The sequence below is a fragment of the Gadus macrocephalus genome, chromosome 12 (assembly GCF_031168955.1).
Source record: "Gadus macrocephalus chromosome 12, ASM3116895v1".
Taxonomy (NCBI): Eukaryota; Metazoa; Chordata; class Actinopteri; order Gadiformes; family Gadidae; genus Gadus; species Gadus macrocephalus.
The window spans coordinates 13407616-13428308 of NC_082393.1; the positions used below are offsets into that span (position 1 = coordinate 13407616).

Genomic DNA, 20693 nt, shown 5'->3' on the forward strand with positions numbered 1-20693 from the left:
CTCCTGGAACCGTCACCTTATCGTGGTGGAGAGGTTTGCGTGTCCCTGTGAACCTGAGGGCTGTGTTGTCTGGAGCCTTGTGCTCCTGGTAGGCTCTCTCATGGCAGAGTGGTCTCAGGTGAGGGGCCAGACTAAGAATGGTTCAAAAACTCCAATGAATAATGGAAGAAGAGGAGATGTGACCCGGCCCGGAGGAAGCCCGGGGCCCCCGTCTGGAGCCAGGCCCAGACGGAGGGCTCGATGGCGAGCGCCTGGTGGCCGGGTTTGCCACGGAGCCGGGTCGGGCACAGCCCGAACAAACTACGTGGCACCCCCCCTCTCTTCATCCCATGGGCCCACCACCTTTCGGAAGACCCGTTGGGGTCGGGTGCGCAGCCACATGGGTGGCAGCGAAGGTCAGGGGTCTCGACGGACCAGACCCAGGCGGCAGAAGCTGGCTCTGGGGACGTGGAACGTCACCTCGCTGTGGGGAAAGGAACCGGAGCGTGTGAGCGAGGTGGAGCGCTATCAGTTAGATCTGGCGGGGCTTACCTCCACACACAGTCTCAGGTCTGGTACCGTACTCCTGGATAGGGGTTGGACTCTAATCTTCTCCGGAGTTGCCGAGGGCGTGAGGCGCCGGGCGGGTGTGGGGATACTCATAAATCCCCGGCTGAGCGCTGCGGTGTTGGAGTTTACCCCGGTAGAACACCATGTTCGAACATAAGGGTGCTCATAAGTTTAACTGGTACCAGAGTACCCTAGGCCGAAGATCGATGATCGATTTCGTGATCGTGTCATCTGATCTGAGGCTGCATGTTTTGGACACTCGGGTTAAGAGAGGGGTGGAACTGTCAACCGACCACCATCTGGTGGTGAGTTGGATCAGGGAATGCGGGAAATTTCCGGATAGACCTGGTAAACCCAAACGATTAGTGCGGGTGAATTGGGAACGTCTGGAGGAGGCCCCCGTCCTAGGTATCTTCAACTCACACCTCCGGCTGAGTTTTTCTGGCATTCCTGTGGAGGTTGGGGGCATTGAGCCGGAGTGGGCGGTGTTCAAAGCCTCCACTGCTGAAGCTGCGGTGGCTAGCTGTGGCCTCAGGGTCTTAGGCTCCTCAAGGGGCGGTAACCCTCGGACACCGTGGTGGACACCGGTGGTCATGGAAGTTGTCCGATTGAAGAAGGAAGCCTTCCGGGATATGATATCCTGGAGGACTCCTGACTCGGTTACAGGGTACCAACAGGCTCGTAGGGCTGCAGCTGCCGCCGTGTCGGAGACTAAGCAGCGGGTGTCGGAGAAGTTCGGAGAGGCCATGGAGAAGGACTTTCGGTCGGCACCAAAATGTTTCTGGAAGACTATCCGGCACCTCAGGTGGGGGAAACAGGGAATCATCCAAGCTGTGTACAGTAAGGATGGGACTCTGCTGACCTCAACTGAGGAGATCGTCGGACGTTGGAAGGAACACTTTGAGGAACTCCTGAATCCGAATAACACGCCCTCTATGTTGGAGGCAGAGCTCGAGGTTGATGGTGTTTCGTCGTCAATTTCCCTGGTGGAGGTCACTGAGGTAGTCAAACATCTCCGCAGTGGCAAAGCCCCAGGGATTGATGAGATCCAGCCAGAAATGCTAAAGGCTCTGGGTGTCGGGTTAAGTGCCAAAGGAGTGGCAAACCGGGGTGGTGGTTCCCCTGTTCAAAAAGGGGGACCGGAGAGTGTGTGCCAATTACCGGGGTATCACACTTCTCAGCCTCCTTGGTAAAGTCTACTCCAAGATGCTGGAAAGGAGGGTTCGGCCGATCGTCGAACCTCAGATTGAAGAGGAAAAATGCGGTTTTCGCCCCGGACGTGGAACTACGGACCAGCTCTTCACTCTCGCAAGGATCCTGGAGGGGACCTGGGAGTATGCCCATCCAGTCTACATGTGTTTTGTGGATCTGGAGAAGGCGTATGACCGGGTCCCCCGGGAGAAACTGTGGGAGGTGCTGCGGGAGTATGGAGTAAGGGGGTCTCTCCTCAGGGCCATCCAATCTCTGTACTCCCAAAGCGAGAGCTGTGTTCGCGTCCTCGGCAGCCAGTTTCGTTCTCAGTGGGTGTTGGTCTCCGCCAGGGCTGCGCCTTGTCACCAATCCTGTTTGTGATATACATGGACAGGATATCGAGGCCTAGTCGTGGTGGGGAGGGGTTGCAGTTCGGTGATCTGAGGATCTCGTCACTGCTTTTTGCAGATGATGGTCCTCATTGGATCATCGGCCTGTGACCTTCAGCACTCACTGGATCGGCTGGTGGCCGAGTGTGAAGCGGCTGGGATGAGGATCAGCACCGCTAAATCTGAGGCTATGACTCTTAGCAGGAAACCGGTGGATTGCTTACTCCGGGTAGGAAATGAGTCCTTAGCCCAAGTGAAGGAGTTCAAGTACCTCGGGGTCTTGTTCGCGAGTGAGGGTACGATGGAGCGTGAGATTGGCCGGAGAATCGGAGCAGCGGGGGCGATATTGCGCTTTACCGCTCCGTTGTTACGAAAAGAGAGCTGAGCCGCAGGGCAAAGCTCTCGATCTACCGGTCGATCTTCGTTGCTATCCTCACCTATGGTCATGAGGGTTGGGTGATGACCGGAAGGACGAGATCGCGGGTGCAAGCGGCCGAGATGAGTTTTCTCAGAAGGGTCTCCTTTAGGGATAGGCGTCTCCTTTAGGGATAGGGTGAGGAGCTCAGCCATCCGTGAGGAACTCGGATTAGAGCCGCTGCTCCTTTACTTAGAAAGGAGTCAGCTGAGGTGGTTCGGGCATCTGGTAAGGATGCCCACTGGGCGCCTCCCTTGGGAGGTGTTTCAGGCACGTCCAGTGGGGAGGAGACCTCGGGGAAGACCCAGGACTAGGTGGAGAGATTATATCACAACACTGGCCTGGGAACGCCTCGGGATCCCCCCGTCAGAGCTGGTCAATGTGGCCCGGGAAAGGGAAGTCTGGGGCCCCCTGCTTGAGCTGCTCCCCCCGCGACCCGACACCGGATAAGCGGATGAAGATGAAATGATGAGATGAGACTTGTACTTAGATCACTGGTCGTGGGTCATATTTCTAATGTCGTAGGTCTCAGGTCAAAGTTCTGAGATCGTAGTTCTCAGGTCATAGGTCTCCATTCGTAGGTGTTGAACCTCATCTTAGCAATGACAAGGAGGCCAGTTTCAGGGATATGGAAGGAGTGAACATTGAAAGAAAATCTGTTCTCTGTAAGCTAACACCCTTCCTCCTCCTCCCGGCACCTCCTGTCTCCTCCTTTAGGAGCAGCTTCCAGACCTGTGGGCTCACTTCCATGATCTGAGTCTGGAAGCCCACATGTATGCATCCCAGTGGTTCCTCACCCTTTTCACCGCCAAGTTCCCCCTCTGCATGGTGTTCCATATCACAGACCTGCTGCTGTCTGAGGTAACACAACAATACAATAATAACACAACAGCACAACAACTCTGCATTGTGTTCCAGAGAGAGAGAGAGAGAGGCTTGCTCGCCCTCAGGCAGGACAATTAAGTTTCTCAGGTTTTTTCTCAGCAAGTGAACCGCATGATGAGATACTGATTCACTCCCTTCTCTTACCCCCTACCTCCTCCCCTCATATCCTTCTCCCCTAACCTCCTCCTCCTCCTCCTCTCTCTTCTCTTTCCCTGCCTAATCCTACCCCTTCTCTTCTGAGGTCTTACTTTTTTCACTACCTAACTCTTCCCTCCCCTGCCCCTTTGACCTCGATCCCTCACCTGCTCCCATTGACTCCTCCTCTAACCTGCCTTTACTTTATACCTCCTCCCTTCTCCTCCCACCTCTCTTACCTTCTCCTAACCCTAACCTTTTCGGGGGTATTTAACTCACTAGTGTTTTTTTGGGGGATTTATCCTCAAAGGAGCATCTAAAGAGCAATTCAACTCCAAACCGTTTATTTTTATGTGGTTATATGTCTTATATTATTGTCATCATAGTTATTACCATTTTAGCACTTTTACTGAAATAACATCCTCATTTTGAGCAAACAGGAGTAAAACACTATGTTTCTGCCAGTCACAACACTATGTGAACATTCGACGAAGGCACGTTGGGATGTTACCTGCGTACCAAGCTGCTTGGTACGCAGGTAACATCCCAACGTGCCTTTTCCAAGGCACTTCGTAGTCACGACCAAGGGAGACCAGCGGCTGTGTGTGCGTGGACGTGCAGAGATCTGTCTGGGCTGTGGTTGACTGCGTCACCCATGTATGGAGCTATGTCTGAGCAGCAGTTTATTTAATGTCGAAGTTCAAGTGAGGTTAGCAACACGGATACTTATAGTATAACGCTATGGTGTGTGGCACATTTCATATACAGCATCTCTCTAAAAGTATCATGAAGTTGGTTTGGGTCATAGCCATTGTGAACCCCCCCCCCCCCCCCTCATTCCTAAAACGAACTAAAACATATTTCTTTCAATCTTCTTTGAATCAGTTGGATCACTAACACTTTAAACTCTGCTGATAAACACACAGCCCTTTATTGAATAGAATGACTATAAGAGGCTTGGACACGATCTTTGTGGCGCAGAAAAATATTGTTTTACGTTGGCAAGCACAGAGTGAATGATTTACAAATGACAATTAGTAACAGATTAAATATAAAATGTGAAAATCTCTCCCTTGTTTATCTTGGTCGCTCTGTTGCTCTCTCTCTCACTCTGTCATTTAGTGCCGCAGGTTAATGTGTGATGTGGATTGGGCTTGGCAACGAAGTCTCTCTCCCTATCTCTCTCTTTCTGTTTTTCTCTTTCCTTTTTTCCTTTCTTTGTTTCTCTCACACTCGTGCTTACAACACACTCACTCACTCACTCACTCACTCACTTACTCACTCACTCACTCACTCACTCACTCACTCACTCACTCACTCACTCACTCACTCACTCACTCTCCCACCCACATATACACACAGATTCTTCCTGCCAACCATGCACACACAGATTCGCACAGACACACTCATTCACCCATCATCACATCCACACACACATATCCACGTGATCCAAACCACACAGAGTCCTTTACCCAGCAATACGCACACTCACACACACAAATACAGCGATCTCAGCCTACCAGCGCCATCTAGCGGCCTGGAGGTGGAGATGCTCACAGCGCCGGCTTTTATTTATAGAACTGTCAGGGTATTTTTAGCCCTGAGTTGCCATGTGGATAGGTTGTCAGGGCAACAGGGGAGATGGGTGTTCCCGGGCAGAGTTGACATGATTTTGTCCCTCCTTCTCAGTGTGTGCCTATATGCCTGCACAGGGGCGGAGTGGGGCACTAATAGCCACCGGGAGAATCCTCCCCGGTCCGGCCCCACCCCCCTGCAACACCGTTTATTTATATATTTTTTCAGTAATAAAAAAAAAAAATCGGTAAAAATGAATGATATAATTATAATTAAGAAATGAAAAATGGGTAAAATAGGTCACAGTTCTGCTCTGTGCGGAAGAGAATTGGCGCTCCGAGAATTGGCGCACTTCCTTACAAGACCAGTAACCATAGCAACGCCGGTAAACAAAAGTACTCCGGATGGCCGTAGTGCTCCCCGCACTACAGCCATCCGGAGGCGCAGAGCTTTTGGCCGTGATATTATCTATAAAATTATATTATACTATTATATATAGAACGTTATAAGACGCTGTCACCTAGTGTGAGAGGAGAGTTGACGGAGTGACCTAGTTTCAAAGTTTATACCATTTATGCTCGGTAATACCGGTGTAACGTGTTGACACGACTAGACGACTACTACATGTTCCAAATCTGTTAACGTATTCTCCATCCATTAAAAGAGAAAGATCAGTTAAGTCATTAATTCGTCTGAAATATACAAGCCAGCACATACACATTTGACTAGCAGCTTGTGCTAGCTCCCGTCTAGCAATAACGTCAATGGTGGAGCTCCGGCTAATTCACCTGCACAACTCTTTAATGCCTGATTTCAGCACTTAGATGCATCCCCCTCCAGCATCCGCTTCTTCTTTATTCTGGCCTTTTCAGCCCCTCCTTTCTCTTTTCTCTTCTTGCCTTCCATGAGTGCCACAACAAGCAAAAGCAAGCAACCACGAACTTGCTCGCCTTCTCTGTCTGACGCGTCTTTAGGGCCATGCCATTAGATGGCCTGCAAGCTGTTTATTGGATAAACGCATTTCCCAATCCCAGGAGTCTTTGCTCCATTCTACGTCAATTCAAGAACAAACATATTAAAGTAAACTGTAGTTCGTATTATTTATTCATGGCCATGAAAGTTCTGTAACGCCTGAATAATGAAGAATTAAATGAAGTAAAAAAAAATAATATAAAAAGAAAACCATGAATGAGACATAGAGAGTAAGCAAGTGGTATAAATATTGGTTGGATGTTCATGAGACATATATTGTTTATTTCGGGGATTTTCACGGCATCTTGACGGGGAATAAATTATGCTCAGGGCCGGCTTGCAGACGCCTCGCGGCCGCTCACAACTGTGGGCCGGTCCAACTGACTTCGCAGGCCGCTACACAATTGTGGGCCGGTCCACCTGAACTCGCTGGCCGGCCGGCCGACCGGGAAATCTCCCGATCGTCCCGACGGCCACTCCGCCTCTGTGCCTGCATGTCTTACTCTTTGTCTCCCTGTATCTTCCTGTCTGTCTGTGCTGCTGTCTGCCTGTCTGTCTGCCTGTCCCTCTGTCTGTCTGTCTGTCTGTCCCTCTAGTTGTTTGTCTTTCTACTGACATGTACTCATTGTAAGTCGCTTTGGATAATACCGTCGGCTAAATGTTAATGTTATGTCTGTCCCTCTATCTTTCTATCGGTCTGTACATCTGTCTGCTGGTATGTCCCTCTATTTGTGTGTCTGACCATCTGCCTGCCAGTCATTTCTTCTGTCTGTGATATTGTTTGTACGTGTCTCCTTCTTTTTATCTAACCTATTATCTAGCCAGTAAAATTAATTAAAGCCTACAAATATATACCACATATAGCCTAATCTTTATAATTGTGAGTTCCATAATTTGAACATCTAACCTTAATCATTGTTCCCAGAAACAGGTGCTTATATAATCGGCACAATGACACCCTTAGTCGGTAAATCAGCTTTAAATTAAATACTAATCTTTTACAGTTGCATTGGTCCACCGCTGTTGAGACCAACTTGTTGCCACGGTATGGCCCTTCAGATGCCCTTGATCTCACTGTACATCTCTCACTTGTATACTTAAACACGTTTAGTTCAGAAAGGTAGTGGTGATCAAAGGTTATTAACAATATGACATAATGCAATATCACACTTTTTTCACATATTTTTTTTTCATAAGTTTGGTTCCTTGTTTTAGCAAAATTAGGTTTGTCCAAATTAAGTTTGTCCCGAGTATACTACATTTTTAAAGATTCCAACCAAAACAATCCCACCCGCCCTTTCAGGCCTGCTTGAAAGATAATCCCCCAAATACATGACTGGCTCACTCGCTTTAGCAATAGGTTGGCCTCGTCCTGTGGAAGAAACTATTCAGGCGAAATGAGTGCATGGGCAGAGCACAGTTAGATTGGCTCAGGCTAAGATTTCTAAGATTTCTTCTATTTCTATTAATTGATGTCGGATGGTGAAGTGAATTCAACAAATATCACACACAATGCTTCAAAAATAAATTGCCTACCCTAGCTTTAAGTAGGATGTTAAAAGTGAAAGGGTTAATATTAACACATTGAAAGCATTCATAATAAAAAAAACATGTGTTGTTGGTCTGCTGTTGTTTTTAATACATATCCTCTCCTCTCTTCTCTTCTCTCATTAAGGGTTTGAACATCATCTTTAATGTAGCCCTGGCTCTTCTAAAGGTTGGTATTAAATACATTTTAAAAAAAACTCTTTATCTCTCTGTCTCTCATCCACGGTCTAGGTCTCTATCTCTATCTGAATGGGCCACCCAGGCTCAGACAGAAAGCGTTTGTCTTTGTTGGTTACAACCTGTCTCACACTGGTGGCGGCAATCTGCTAATACAACCGCTGTTTCAGAAGCTAGAACACGCTGTGTGTGTGTGTGTGTGTGTGCGTGTGTGTGTGTGTGTGTGTGTGTATATTTAGTATATGCTACACGTGAACCTCCTAAGATGGCTCAATTTGATTGGTTCGCTATCTCGGGATATTGGGCAATATCCCATGATTGATATCTCAAACTCGGGATATTACGTGACGGTTGTCTCATCACGCTAATAAAAACAAACCGCTATTAAAAAAAGTGTTATCTTGTTAGTTTTTTTTGGAGTGTTCACGTGTATACTAAAACAATTATTCACCTCAGGCTCCGTGAATAGTGGGGAATAGCCCTATTCCCCGCTATTCACTTCGCCTTCGGCAAATCTTTGTTAAATATGTGTATGTATGTATATCTATATATATATTAGGGGTGCACGATAATTATCGGGCCGATAAATGTCGGGCGATAACAGAAATTATTACGTCATCAGAATATGGTCTGAATGAAGCGGCCGCCGATTATTGGCAGGCTGGGTATTTTATTCTTAGTCTCACTAACTTTACAGTACACATTTGCATAGACACAACCGGACTCGTTCATTACTTAACTAAACTGCCCCAAGCTACCGCTCGCTCTCCTCGCTCGACCACCCACACACACTGCCATTCCTGCGCACACACATACGCTACTCTTGTAACAATTATTATTGAAAACAGTTAACTGACCATTATATGGTCCCGGCCTTCCACTCCCTGTTTTATCAGTTAAACACAGAAGTCAACTACATTTGTCCCAGTGTTAGTTAGATGTGAAATTAAGCAAAAAAAATACGCTCTCTTTCTCTGGTAACGCAGTCGTTCGCGACGCCTTTCTTCTTCATGGTTTCTTCTATTTGTCTGTACCTCGTGCTCAAATCTTTCGTAGATTGATACAGATGTTGTGGATGCAACGGAATATATGATGCATCGCTGCAGCAATATTTATGATTGCGAGGAGTTCTGCCCATTCAGACCAAAACGCACCTGAGTGACAGGGCCCGCCTCTTGCGAACCTCGACCCTACGTCATATCCTGCCCCTTGCAAGCCCGCCCCCCTGAACCCCCCTGTTGATCTACTGATGTCTGAGCGACACCGATCGGGCATCCATTGTGAATAAAACCCCAAAGGTTTTTGGGTTTGTTCATAGTATTAATGTCATGATCTTAGGTCATGATCATACATATGTGTGTGTGTTATCGGTATCGGTATCGGCCTTTAGGAGCTGTATGTTATCGGGTATTGTGTATCCCTAATATAAATGTGTATGTCAGGTTGCAGCTCAAGCAGACTTTTGACGGGGATCTCGAGGCATCCCCAGGCCAGTGTTGAGCTATAATCTCTCTACCTAGTCCTGGGTCTTCCACGGGGTCTCCTCCAAATTGGTCCCGAGGGAGGTGCCCAGTGGGCATCCTTACCAGATGCCCGAACCACCTCAACTGACTCCTTTCTAAGCAGATGAGCAGCGGCTCTAATCCGAGTTCCTGACGGATGGCTGTGCTTCTCATTCTATACCTAAGGGAGACACCAGCCACCCTCCTGAGAAAACCCATCACAGCCGCTTGTACCCGAGATCTCTTCCTCTCGGTCACCACCCATCCCTCATGACCATAGGTGAGGTTAGGAACGAGGATCGACGGTAGATCAAGAGCTTGCCTTGCGGCTCAGCTCTCTTTTCGTCAGAACGGTGCCGTTAAATGAACACAATACCGCCACCATTGCTCTGATTCTCCGGCCAATCTCAAGCTCCATCGTACCCTCACTCGCGAACAAGATCCCAAGGTTCTTGAACTCCTTCACTTGGGCTAAGGAGTCATTTCCTACCCGAATCCACCGGTTTCCTGATGAGAGTCATGGCCTCACAAATACACTGGTCTGTTATTTCTGCAAACATAATAAAAGGCCGTTGCTATGGACACTATTGCCAACCGTAAAACACACTTTTTCTTTACTGGAAGCAATAAATTCATTTTTTTGAATAGAATACAATTGAAATTATATTTCATGTAAAAATATTGATTTCTTTAGTAGGTAGCTGTGTTATAAGCTGGTTGATGCGAGCGGGTCATTATCGTGAAATATCCCTGATACATGTTGATTTTGCTGTACATTATCTCTAAATATTAGACAGGGGAGGAGGGAGCAAAGGGCAAAGCGAAAGCAGATAGAGGGAGACAGAGGAGAGGCAAGAGGGAGACAGTGGAGGAGAGGGAGAGAGAGAAAGGGGCTTCCACAGCCTCTCTCCTATTGGCCAGGCATGACGGCATTCTCCCCGGAGACCACCCGCCCCCCCTCCTCAGCCCTGCCTCATCTGCTCTCTCTCATTCTCCTCCCCTCTCTTTCTCTATCCCTGCTCTATCTCTCTCTCTCTATGCCTTAGCCTCACCTCCTCTCATTTTCCGTCTCTACCAGACACCATCCCGCTATGCGTTAGCAGCAGCATTAGCTTACGGTAGTATTAGCCTTTAGACTTTAGCTGTTAGCCAAGGTGCAATAGAAGCCCAGTGATGGGAGGCCTTTTTTCCCTTCCAGGACTGGTCGTATTGCTAGCTAAATAGTTAGCTAGCCTGTGGACTGTTCTCTACCTCTGCGATTCTATCCTTTCTCCTCTTGCCTCCTCTAAGCCTCCTGTGCCGCCTCCCATCTGCCTCAGCCGAGGAGTGAAGGGCCCCAAGGCTGCTGCTTAGCCCCACCGCTAGCTGCTAGCATCACATGCCTCAGCTGGACAGAGAGAAAGAGAGACTGCTGTTATGGTTCCTCTGCCTTCGCCCCAGCTGCTGCATTCTGGACAACCACTCGACTGACTGATTCACACGCAGATCTGTTTTGCTTCCACTAGAGCTATCAGGATTCTCAGGGACGGGTTTGCGAAGTTCCCAAATGTAGGAGGGAGAAGAGGGCTGAAGGGAGAGGTGGAGGGCCTGCTCATAAACATACACTGGATACTGAGTGTTTCACGCCTGTCGAGATTTTGTGTTTCCTTGTCAAAATCCTTTTCATCTACCCTTGATGCTGTTAAGCGATAATTTAGTCATAAACAAAACTAGCTCTCTGTGTGACCCTCTTTATCTCTCCCACTCTCCGTCTCACTTCAGTTTTTTTATCTTTCTATCCTTCCATCTCTACCCTTTAACTCGGTATGTCCCTCCACTCTCTGAATCTCTTTCCTCCATCCATCAGTTAAGTGTCCATTAGAGGAGAGGATTCAGCTGTTCCTAGATCAGCAGGCAAGACGGCACCAATAGACCTGGTTGGTTGTATTTAAAAAAACAAGACATTCTCCTTTCCACTCCTGTGAGCTAACCTAATTATCAAAGCATGGCTATAACGGGGTCATGCTAACTGGGGCATAACAGTGTCCTTCACCTGCCCACTGGTGTAGCAGCTCTGTTGCTAGGCACAGGTTGGCCGGTTAGGGAATAAGAGGGACTATCAGGTAGGAGCGAGGGGATGAGCAGTTACAGGTTCTTGTGACGTGGGCTTCCTGCCCAGTATGTCCTACTGGGAGTTATAAATCATGACAGGACCAAATCCGACCTGTGATGCTAAGGATGTGGTGTTACCATGCCAACAGATCTCTGGACTATGACAACCGACCTCCCCCCTCCCCCACAGTTCTGCAGAGGCCAGACTGAATCATAAGGATTCCTGAGCTCAGGACCACACAGGTTCTACAAGCATCCACTTGGGTTAACTCTGCCCTGCATGTGACTCCTGCTGAACTCCAAACCCTCACCCAATTGTCAGCCTGGCTCGCGACCACAACTCCCAGAAGCCTCTGGGGCGCTCGGACGACATGCTGGAACCGACTGCTGCCACTCTGGCCCCAGCATGGGACCCGCTGTCCTCCTCCTCAACCACCCCCTGTCCAACACCTCTCCCCTGCACTACACCACCTGCGGTGCAGCTGGCCCTGGAGGATGTTGGGAGCAAAGCGGAGGATGATGGGGCCCAGGCTGGGCAGGCCGGAGCAGAGTCTGTGTGCCGGGTGATGGGCCTCCTGGGCATGGGTCACCGTCTCTTCGTTCCCAAGCTGCTGGCGGTGAGGGCGGTTGTGGTTGTTAGTTTCTACCATGTCAACTCCATGTTTGCTGTTCTGTTCTGACCCACCACTTCAAAAATATCAACCTGAGAAACAGCGCCGTCTCTTGGGAAGGCTGGGGTCTGTTTCTGCTTGTTATTGGTTTGTCTGGTTGTAAGATATCGATCGAATAACCTGTATTGAGAGTTTAGGTGTTGTTTTAGGAGTCATCACCTTTATTGGAAATAATAGCCTCAGGAAGCTTGCCCAATACTTGTTTTCGAAATGTGTGAAAGAAAAGGATGTTTTGTCTAGATTTGGTGTCACAGGATGGTGTGTCACGATGAGAAGAAGGATAGAGCAAACATCAATCAGGAATCATTTTAAACACACATAGTCTCGGCACCACACTCCTGTAGGTGTTTATTCATCTCATTATAATCCTACTGCCTCTGTCTTTGGGATGACTGTTCTTGTGCTTGTTCTTTATAAACCATTGTAGGATGTGGGAAGTGTTTAAGGTCCTAATCTTATTTTAGTGATGGTGAAACCTTGTTGTGATCCGGTTTGGCAGACGCTCTGTTATCTGTTTTAATCTGGTTCAACAGTCACCCTGTTATCTGGTTTACCAGGCAGTATATGTTGATCTGGTTTAGTCTGATTCAATAGACACTGTTTTAGTAGTCACTGTGATCTGGTATAATCTGGTTCAATCCGTCTCTCTGTGATATTCTTTGCAAGCTATTCAGTTATCTGCTTCAACAATCTCTCTGATCTGGTTTAACGGTTGATCTGTGATCTGGGTTAATGGTCGCTCTAGGATGTGGTTCAACAGACTCTCTGTGATCAGGTCTAATGGCAGTGGTGTATAATACTTGAGTGGTGTATAATACTTTGTACAGTTACTTCGTAACTGTACAAAGTACATTATCTTTTGGGCAACTTTGTACTTTAACTGAGTTTTTTTAATACGCATATTTTTTAGTTTCTGGGCTACATTTACAAAGAAACGATGTCCTGAGTACTCCAATACATTTTAATTTTCATTTCAACGATCGTAACCTGTTCGATTTTGCGTGCTACCCTTATCACCAACTGTAGGGTATTTGGTTGAATTGGGTACCACATTTTTTATCCATCCGAGAGAACGACACATTTCGCGATCAATGATGTTTCCCTTTTTTTTAAATTGGTAAGATATAGTGGAGCAACTGGAATTAAGTTCTAAACAGGGAGTTTAATTCATCAAACATGTTGAATCGTGAGACTATGGAGTTAAGCCTAAATGCAATATCAGATAAATACTGTTGATACTTTATTTTACCAGTAAAGTCAGACACTTTAAGACTTTTACTCAAGTGGCATTGTAATAGGTGACTTTTAACATAAAACCACAATTTTTCCAGTGAGTTATCTCTACTTTTACTCATGTATGGTTTTCAGGTACTCTATACATTAGAGATGTCCCGATCTCATTTTCTAGCTCCCGATCCGATTCTGATATTTTCATATTGCTCCCGATCCGATCCCGATATTTCCCGATACTGGTTTACCGATACCGATTTCCGATATCACTTTTTGTGTTGGCAAACAACATTGACTGTTAAACAGTGGTGTATAGTATACACTAGAGCTGTAGCGATGCGTCGATGACGTCGACGTCAAAAATTCGTCGACGTCAAATTTCTCCGTCTACGATTTTCGACGGAGAAATGGACGAAAGTCACAATAAAGGAAAATGTCCGCGCACGAAATCATCAAAGGTATGGAAATACTTCAAGTTAAGTCCTAAACGGAAAGGTGTTGTGATTTGCACTCTTTGCCAAATGGAGTTGGCATATCACAAGAGCACGACAGCAATGTTGGAGCATCTCAAACGAGAAAGTATCTCGTGCGCATGAGAAAGTATCTCGTGCGCACGAGAAAGTATCTCATGAGCATGGGGAAACATCGTGCGCATATCACTGGGTGTGTGTGTGTGTGTGTGTGTGTGTGTGTGTGTGTGTGTGTGTGTGTGTGTGTGTGTGTGTGTGTGTGTGTGTGTGTGTGTGTGTGTGTGTGTCGTCAGCGAGTAGGTGGACGAGGAGAGCGAGCGATAGCGTGCGTGTCAGTCTAGTGAAGTCATGAACGAGTCCGGTTGTGTGAAAGAATAAAATACCCAGCCTGTCAAGAATCGGTGGCCGCTTCATTCCATCATATTCCGACCTATAAGCAGACTCACTGTCGGTCAAAGTGAAGGGTCATGCCCCCGAGAGCGCATCGGACCTGGAGGGAACGTATCACCTGTGCTCCTCGGTCTGGGAGCCGACAGCAGGAAAGATGTAACTCGTAGTTGGAGGCGGAGCGCAAGAGAGTATGCGCACACATTTTTTTCATGTCCCTTTACGGGTTCCGTATTAAATAAAGTATATTATTAAGATTTTTTTGGTATTTATTTGAGATACATTATGGTTTTTATTAATCGAGCAACAAAAAAAAAAAAAAAAAAACGTCCAATTGGTCAATATAGTCGACTAATCGATAAAATAATCGCCCGATTAATCGTTTGATAAATAATCGTTTACCCCCAGCCTTAGTATACACCACTGTTTAACAGTCACTCTGTGATTGAGCAGTGGTTGATCATCCGGTTCAACAGGTAACACTATGATCTGTTTCAGATAGAATCCACACAGGGATCTGGTTCAACAAAAGAGGATACAGACTGAAGGTGAAACTGTATTGCTTTGTTCTCTCAGACGTCCAAGGAGGACCTGCTTCAAGCGGACTTTGAAGGAGCGCTAAAGTTCTTCAGAGTGCAGCTTCCCAAGCGCTACAGAGCAGCAGAGAACGCTCGCAGACTCATGGAGCAGGCCTGCAACATCAAGGTAGAGCACACACACTCCCTCGAACGCAAGCACGCACCCACCCATACACAGGGTCCTATCTTGCACCCAGTGCAAGTGACTTTCTAAACCGACGCATGTATTGCTGCTAGTTTGCACCCGGCGCAAAGCTGAATTTCCCCCGCAGCAAACTCGCGCCACTAAACTTCTGCCCTGAGAGGCGTGTTGCCGAAAAGCAGAGGCGTGTTCCGACGCAAATGATACATGGTGCTATCTTACAGATCGATAAAGCAGTTGCGCAACTGACCAACAAATACCTGGTCTAAGTGCACTAGCGGATAGAGCAGTTGGTGTTGCTATTTTGACGTACAATGGCAAGTCTGAACTTCAACATAAGCTTACACACCAGTAGGTGTATATATCAATTCAATTATATTTTATTTGTATAGCCCTTAATCACCATTACAGTCTCAAAGGGCTTAACAGGCCAAATATTTGTTACAAACCAGTCGGTTAAATTATTTGGGGAAAAACAGCTGATACAGCGATAATAAGTTGTATTTAAATCAATGCATCTGCAAACACCGTACAGCAAACACATATTTTCTTGACACAGACATCGTGCACAAGCCCATAACTTTTAGGATTGATAAGTATTTGATCGTGAGAAAACATAGTTTTATGGCGAGTGAGTGTTAAAAAGAATGAATGAATGCGGGTGCGCGTGTGCGTATAGTGTAAAAGAATGAATGAATGCGCATGTGTGCATCCATCTCTTTAAACACACGCAAACTAAACAGTCCATGGCAATGTATATTAACGGGGGGACACAGGCATATGAGGAACACAAGTCAATGCCGATAATGTTTACAATACTGGTAAGAAACACTATTCCATGTGTGAATTAGGTCATATTATTTGGCTATAAACGGAGCCATTCGAAGTTTGAAATTCATGTGGTAATGCATCTGTCTCATCGGAGACTGCAAAAGCGCCTTCAAAATATCAACTTGTCAGGTTCAAATGTGCTCATGGCTCTTAAAGGGGATGGGAGATGGCACTCTCATTGGTTTATTGCAAGTTACGGCCAAACCACACCTACGCGTAATTAGGCTACTTCAGGGCAACCCTTTTTAGAGTAATTTATCCGCCGTTACCATCGCCATAGAACCGCCCCCAGCGCTTCTCACTTGCGTTTCAGACCGTTCAGACCGGGCTTCGATGAAATATAAAGTATTGTGTATATATTGGCTTGTTTCATTGGTTGTATTATAGATTATAAATATCTGTCCCTTAATCAATGCAGTGTCTCCCACACCACCCCGCACTACCTATCCATTTATCCACCCATCTACAAATTATATTGTGATGCCTCATTGGTGGATTCAATTCAATTATATTTTATTTGTATAGCCCTTAATCACCATTACAGTCTCAAAGGGCTTAACAGGCCAAATATTTGTGACACCCCCCTTTACCTGTTTATTGTTTACTGTTTTGTTTTTTGTTTTTTTTAATATAGTTATCTAAGAGTGTATTGTTTATCTTATATTGTATATAATTTAATATTGTGTTGTGTTTCTTTCTGTAAGCTACTGGACAATCAATTTCCTTGAGGGAGTCATCCCAAAAGGATCAATAAAGCCTAATCTAATCTAATCTAATCTAATCTACCCATGCCCCCACACGGGCAAGAAAAAACTCCCTTGAATCAGCAAGGAAGAAATCTTGAGAAGAAACGCAGTGTAGGGGATCCCTTCTTCCAGGGATGGTCAGGTGTGCAATGGGTGCCACGATTGACATACAGGTAAATACATGCACATCATATTAAAATGGTGATGGGGTTCTGGCCGGTTATCCATGAGGAGAGTCCAGGCATCCAGTCCAGCACCCGCAACACGCTAGAACAGACAGAATAGTGAATTAGAACGGAAAAGTACATAGTGGGAATGTATAATGTAATAAGAAAAGCACAAGCAAACAGAGTAGTCTTCACTTCGCATCTGTTGTTTTCACACTCCAAATGCAAGATTGTAGAGGTGCGTTTTGAGCTTCCCTTTGAATAGCTCCACAGAGTCAGCTTCCCTGATTGCTGATGGCAGCCTATTCCATAGGAAGGGGGCTCGATAGGCAAACGCTCTCTGTCCAGCCGATTTATTTTTAACCTTCGGCAGTGAAAGAAGGCCGGCTCCCGAAGACCGGAGGGACCGAGAAGGACTATAAGGAATGATCAGGTCCTTCAGGTACGATGGAGATAATCCATGCAAGGCTTTATAGGTTAGCAATAGCACCTTAAAGTCTGATCTGAAAGTTATTGGTAGCCAGTGTAGAGAGGCGAGAATAGGTGTAATAGGATCAAACTTTCTCGTTCTGGTCAGCAGTCTAGCTGCCGCATTGTGTACCAGCTGTAGACTTTTTGTGGTAGAGTTCGGTAATCCCGAGAACAGTGCATTGCAATAGTCCAGTCTTGACGAAACAAATGCATGAATCAGTGTCTCTGCATCCACTGCAGATAACATTGGTCTGATTCTTGCAATGTTTCTCAGATGGAAAAAGGCAATTCTAGTTATACTTCTTATATGTTGGTCAAAGCATAATTGAGGGTCAAACAGGACACCAAGATTTCTGACGGATGCACTCTGTGGGATGGCGAAGCCATCCAACCACAGAGAGACATCCTCAAACTTTTCCTGGCCCCGCTTCGAGCCGATAATCATCAGCTCTGTCTTCCCAGTATTAAGCTGTAGGAAGTTTTGTGACATCCAGCCCTTCACAGCAGCCAGACAGGACTCAACCTTTTGAATCTGGGCCGAGTCCCCGGAATCTACAGGAATGTAGAGCTGGGTGTCATCCGCATAGCAATGGAAACTAATTCCAAAGCCGCGGATAACGTCACCCAGGGGAAGCATATAAATTGCAAAAAGTAATGGACCAAGAACCGACCCTTGTGGTACGCCAAAGCGCAATTTACAGTGCTTTGATTCTGCACCCTCATGAAGCACAAATTGGGTTCTATCTGTGAGGTACGATTCAAGCCAACCAAGAGCCGTACCCCCGAAACCAACATAGTGTTCAAGACGGTGAAGAAGAGTGCTGTGGTCGATCGTATCAAACGCAGCGCTCAGATCCAACAGCTTGTGCTTGTATTTTTATCCAAAGCTAAAAGGATGTAATTTACAACTCTTGTAATAGCAGTTTCAGTTGAGTGGAAATTCCTGAGCCCCGACTGGAAAGGTTCAAAGAGATTATTCCTCGTCAGATAATCAACGATTTGCTTTGCTACAATCCTTTCCTGTACCTTGGACAGGAAGGGCAGATTCGATATAGGCCGATAGTTCCTGACTAATTCAGGATCTAGGCCAGGCTTTTTGAGTAGCGGTTTTAACACCGCAGCCTTGAAATTGGAGGGAACAATTCCTGTTGAAAACGAAAGATTCATAAGCGAGAGGATAACAGGCCCCACCGTTGGAAGAAGTTCCTTAAGAACCCTGGAAGGGAGAGGATCCAACATACAAGTTGTTGGCTTTGAGGCCTTTATCACCCTTTCAAGTTCCACCAAAGAAATTGCTTAAACTCCAAAAGAGTTGCGTTAGAGTTCACTATCCTACTTAGCAGAACCCCATCCTTCCCCACAGGATGTGTAGGATTAGCCGCACGGCAAGCATCAATTTCCTCTCTAATTGATTGAATCTTATTCTCAAAGAAATCCATGAATTCACCTGCCACGATCGAGGAGCCTACGGTCTGATTCTGTTTCTGAGTGAGACTCCTCACCGTGTCAAAAAGAAAGGGGCTTTAATGCAAGCCCCTTGCATTAAACCAAGGGGCTGGTTTTTTCAATGTTCGTTTTTTAGTTACGTGCGGAGCAACTGAATCAATGGCAACAGACAAGGCAATGTTGAGGTCATCAGTAAGGCACTCCACAGAACCACTATAGTTACAGAGAGGTGCAAGTGAACCAAATAACTTATCTGCCATAGCTGTAATGGTTGCAGGTGTGATGCGGCGACAGCTGAAAGTAGCTTGCTGATCGTCGCAGGGGCAGGATACCACCACCTGGAAAGTGAGCAAAAAGTGGTCTGATAAAGCTGAGGTGTAGGAAGAGACCACTAGCTGTGAAATGTCTACACCGCGGGTCAGAACGAGATCCAGCGTGTTTCCACCGATGTGGGTTGGGTGCTGGACGAGCTGTTTGAAGCCAAGCGTATCTGTAATGGACAGAAAAGCCCTTGTGAGGGCATCAGACGGGTTATTCACGTGAATGTTGAAATCCCCAATAAGCAAAATATTGTCTGAGTATGTAGCCAGATCAGCTGCAAAGTCAGAAAACTCATCAACAAAAACTGAATACGGTCCTGGGGGACGGTATACTACAGCTAAAACAAAAGAGTCTGGAACTCGTTTTGCTTCTCGGGGAGCTGAGGTGCAGAGCGCTAGCACCTCAAAGGATCTGAAAATATATCTATTCTTTGGCTTTAAATTAAGCTTAGAATTAGATATCAGGGCTACTCCACCACCTTTCTTAACTTCTCTAGATACTTGGGTGCTAACATAATGGGGTGGAGTAGCTTCGTTTAGGGCTAGAAACTCATCTGGTTTTAACCAGGTTTCACAAAGCCCCAGTATGTCGATCTTTTTATCAATAATTAGATCATGGACCAAGAGCGCCTTCGATGAAAGCAACCTTATGTTCATGAACCCTATTCTGAGTGCTTCCTTTTTATTATTTTCAGAGGGAGTCCGGTTAACACTCAGCTCTGAGGCGATCAGTGGGATCGCCAGAGTTGGACATACTGGTCGCGGCCCTCGCCTGCGGGTTTTACACCTCGAGACAGCGTGAGGCCGCACCACCGTACATATAGGTACAACACTCAGCTCTGAAACAATTGGTGCAATAGATACTGGTTCAGCTAACCCATCTGCTGTTCTAGACTCTGCAACGTAAACTATCATGTTGCTAGCAGGTTTGCTAAACTCCTGCAGCCCAGCGTGCTGTGAGTGGATGAGTCACGCCTGACTAAGACATCTATCAATGTTTTTTGACATAATTGAGGCGCCTAACCCAGTAGGGTGTAGGCCGTCTCTCATGAGCACACCAGGGCGACCCCACAGGGAGGGCCAGTTATCTATGAAACCAAAGCCCTGCTCTGAGCTATATAGGGCCAGCCAGCGATTTAGAGACAATAATCTACTATAACGCTCATCATTACCCTTATCGGGTAGAGGGCCAGAGAGAATTAATCGATGCCGACACATCTTTCTGGCGAAGTCACAAAGCCTAGCTATGTTGCTTTTTGTGACCTCAGTTTGTCTTGTCCTAGCATCGTTGGTGCCGACATGAACTACAATGTTGTCGAAACTAGTGTCGGTGTTTGGTGCATCTAATCTAACTCCATATGAGGTCTGACCGCATGTCAGCACCCTAAGTTTAGCTTCAATGTCGGGAGCCCTGGCCCCAGGTAGGCAAATAACTGTAGCCTAACTTTACGTGTAACAGAGTCACCTATGACTAGCGTTTCTACCCCCGAAAAAGACTTGCGAGGCAGGGTACTGACCGCAACCTGCCTCGCAAGTGGTGCTGCCGACAGGATTGCCTTGACGGAGTCACTGCTAACGAGTCACTGCTAACGATAGCGTTAGCTCCACGAGTCCGCCTGGCGGGTCTCTTCTCTATACTTTCTGGAGTATCTGTTTCCTCTACGCTCGCTGCCCTTTCATCCTCTAACTGACAGATACGTCTCTCTAACAGAGCTATCTTATCCATGAGAAAGGCAGAGCAAGAACAACCAAAATCCATGCTTACCGTGGTTGATGCAGATGGAGCTCCAGCGAGGAAACAGCGA

General features: G+C 46.6%; 2 protein-coding genes across 13 annotated transcripts in view; one reads left to right on the forward strand and one right to left on the reverse strand.

The window, feature by feature from the left end:
- Positions 1 to 20693, forward strand: part of rabgap1l (RAB GTPase activating protein 1-like) — a 192923-nt gene that overhangs the window by 150438 nt on the left and 21792 nt on the right. For 6 of the 12 annotated variants that reach the window (XM_060066819.1, XM_060066821.1, XM_060066812.1 and 3 more), the window contains 3 exons: positions 3262 to 3405; positions 7787 to 7828; positions 14764 to 14892. In XM_060066819.1, the coding sequence (XP_059922802.1) occupies positions 3262 to 3405; positions 7787 to 7828; positions 14764 to 14892 (315 nt within the window). Of the gene's footprint in view, positions 1 to 3261; positions 3406 to 7786; positions 7829 to 10847; positions 12047 to 14763; positions 14893 to 20693 lie in introns of those variants that run through there. The other 6 variants (XM_060066815.1, XM_060066813.1, XM_060066816.1 and 3 more) reach the window with 6 other exon arrangements.
- On the reverse strand, positions 18400 to 20461 carry LOC132469003 (uncharacterized). Its single transcript, XM_060066915.1, has one exon. The coding sequence runs from the start codon at positions 19801 to 19803 to the stop codon at positions 18646 to 18648; it is 1158 nt and encodes a 385-aa protein (XP_059922898.1). The 5' UTR covers positions 19804 to 20461; the 3' UTR covers positions 18400 to 18645.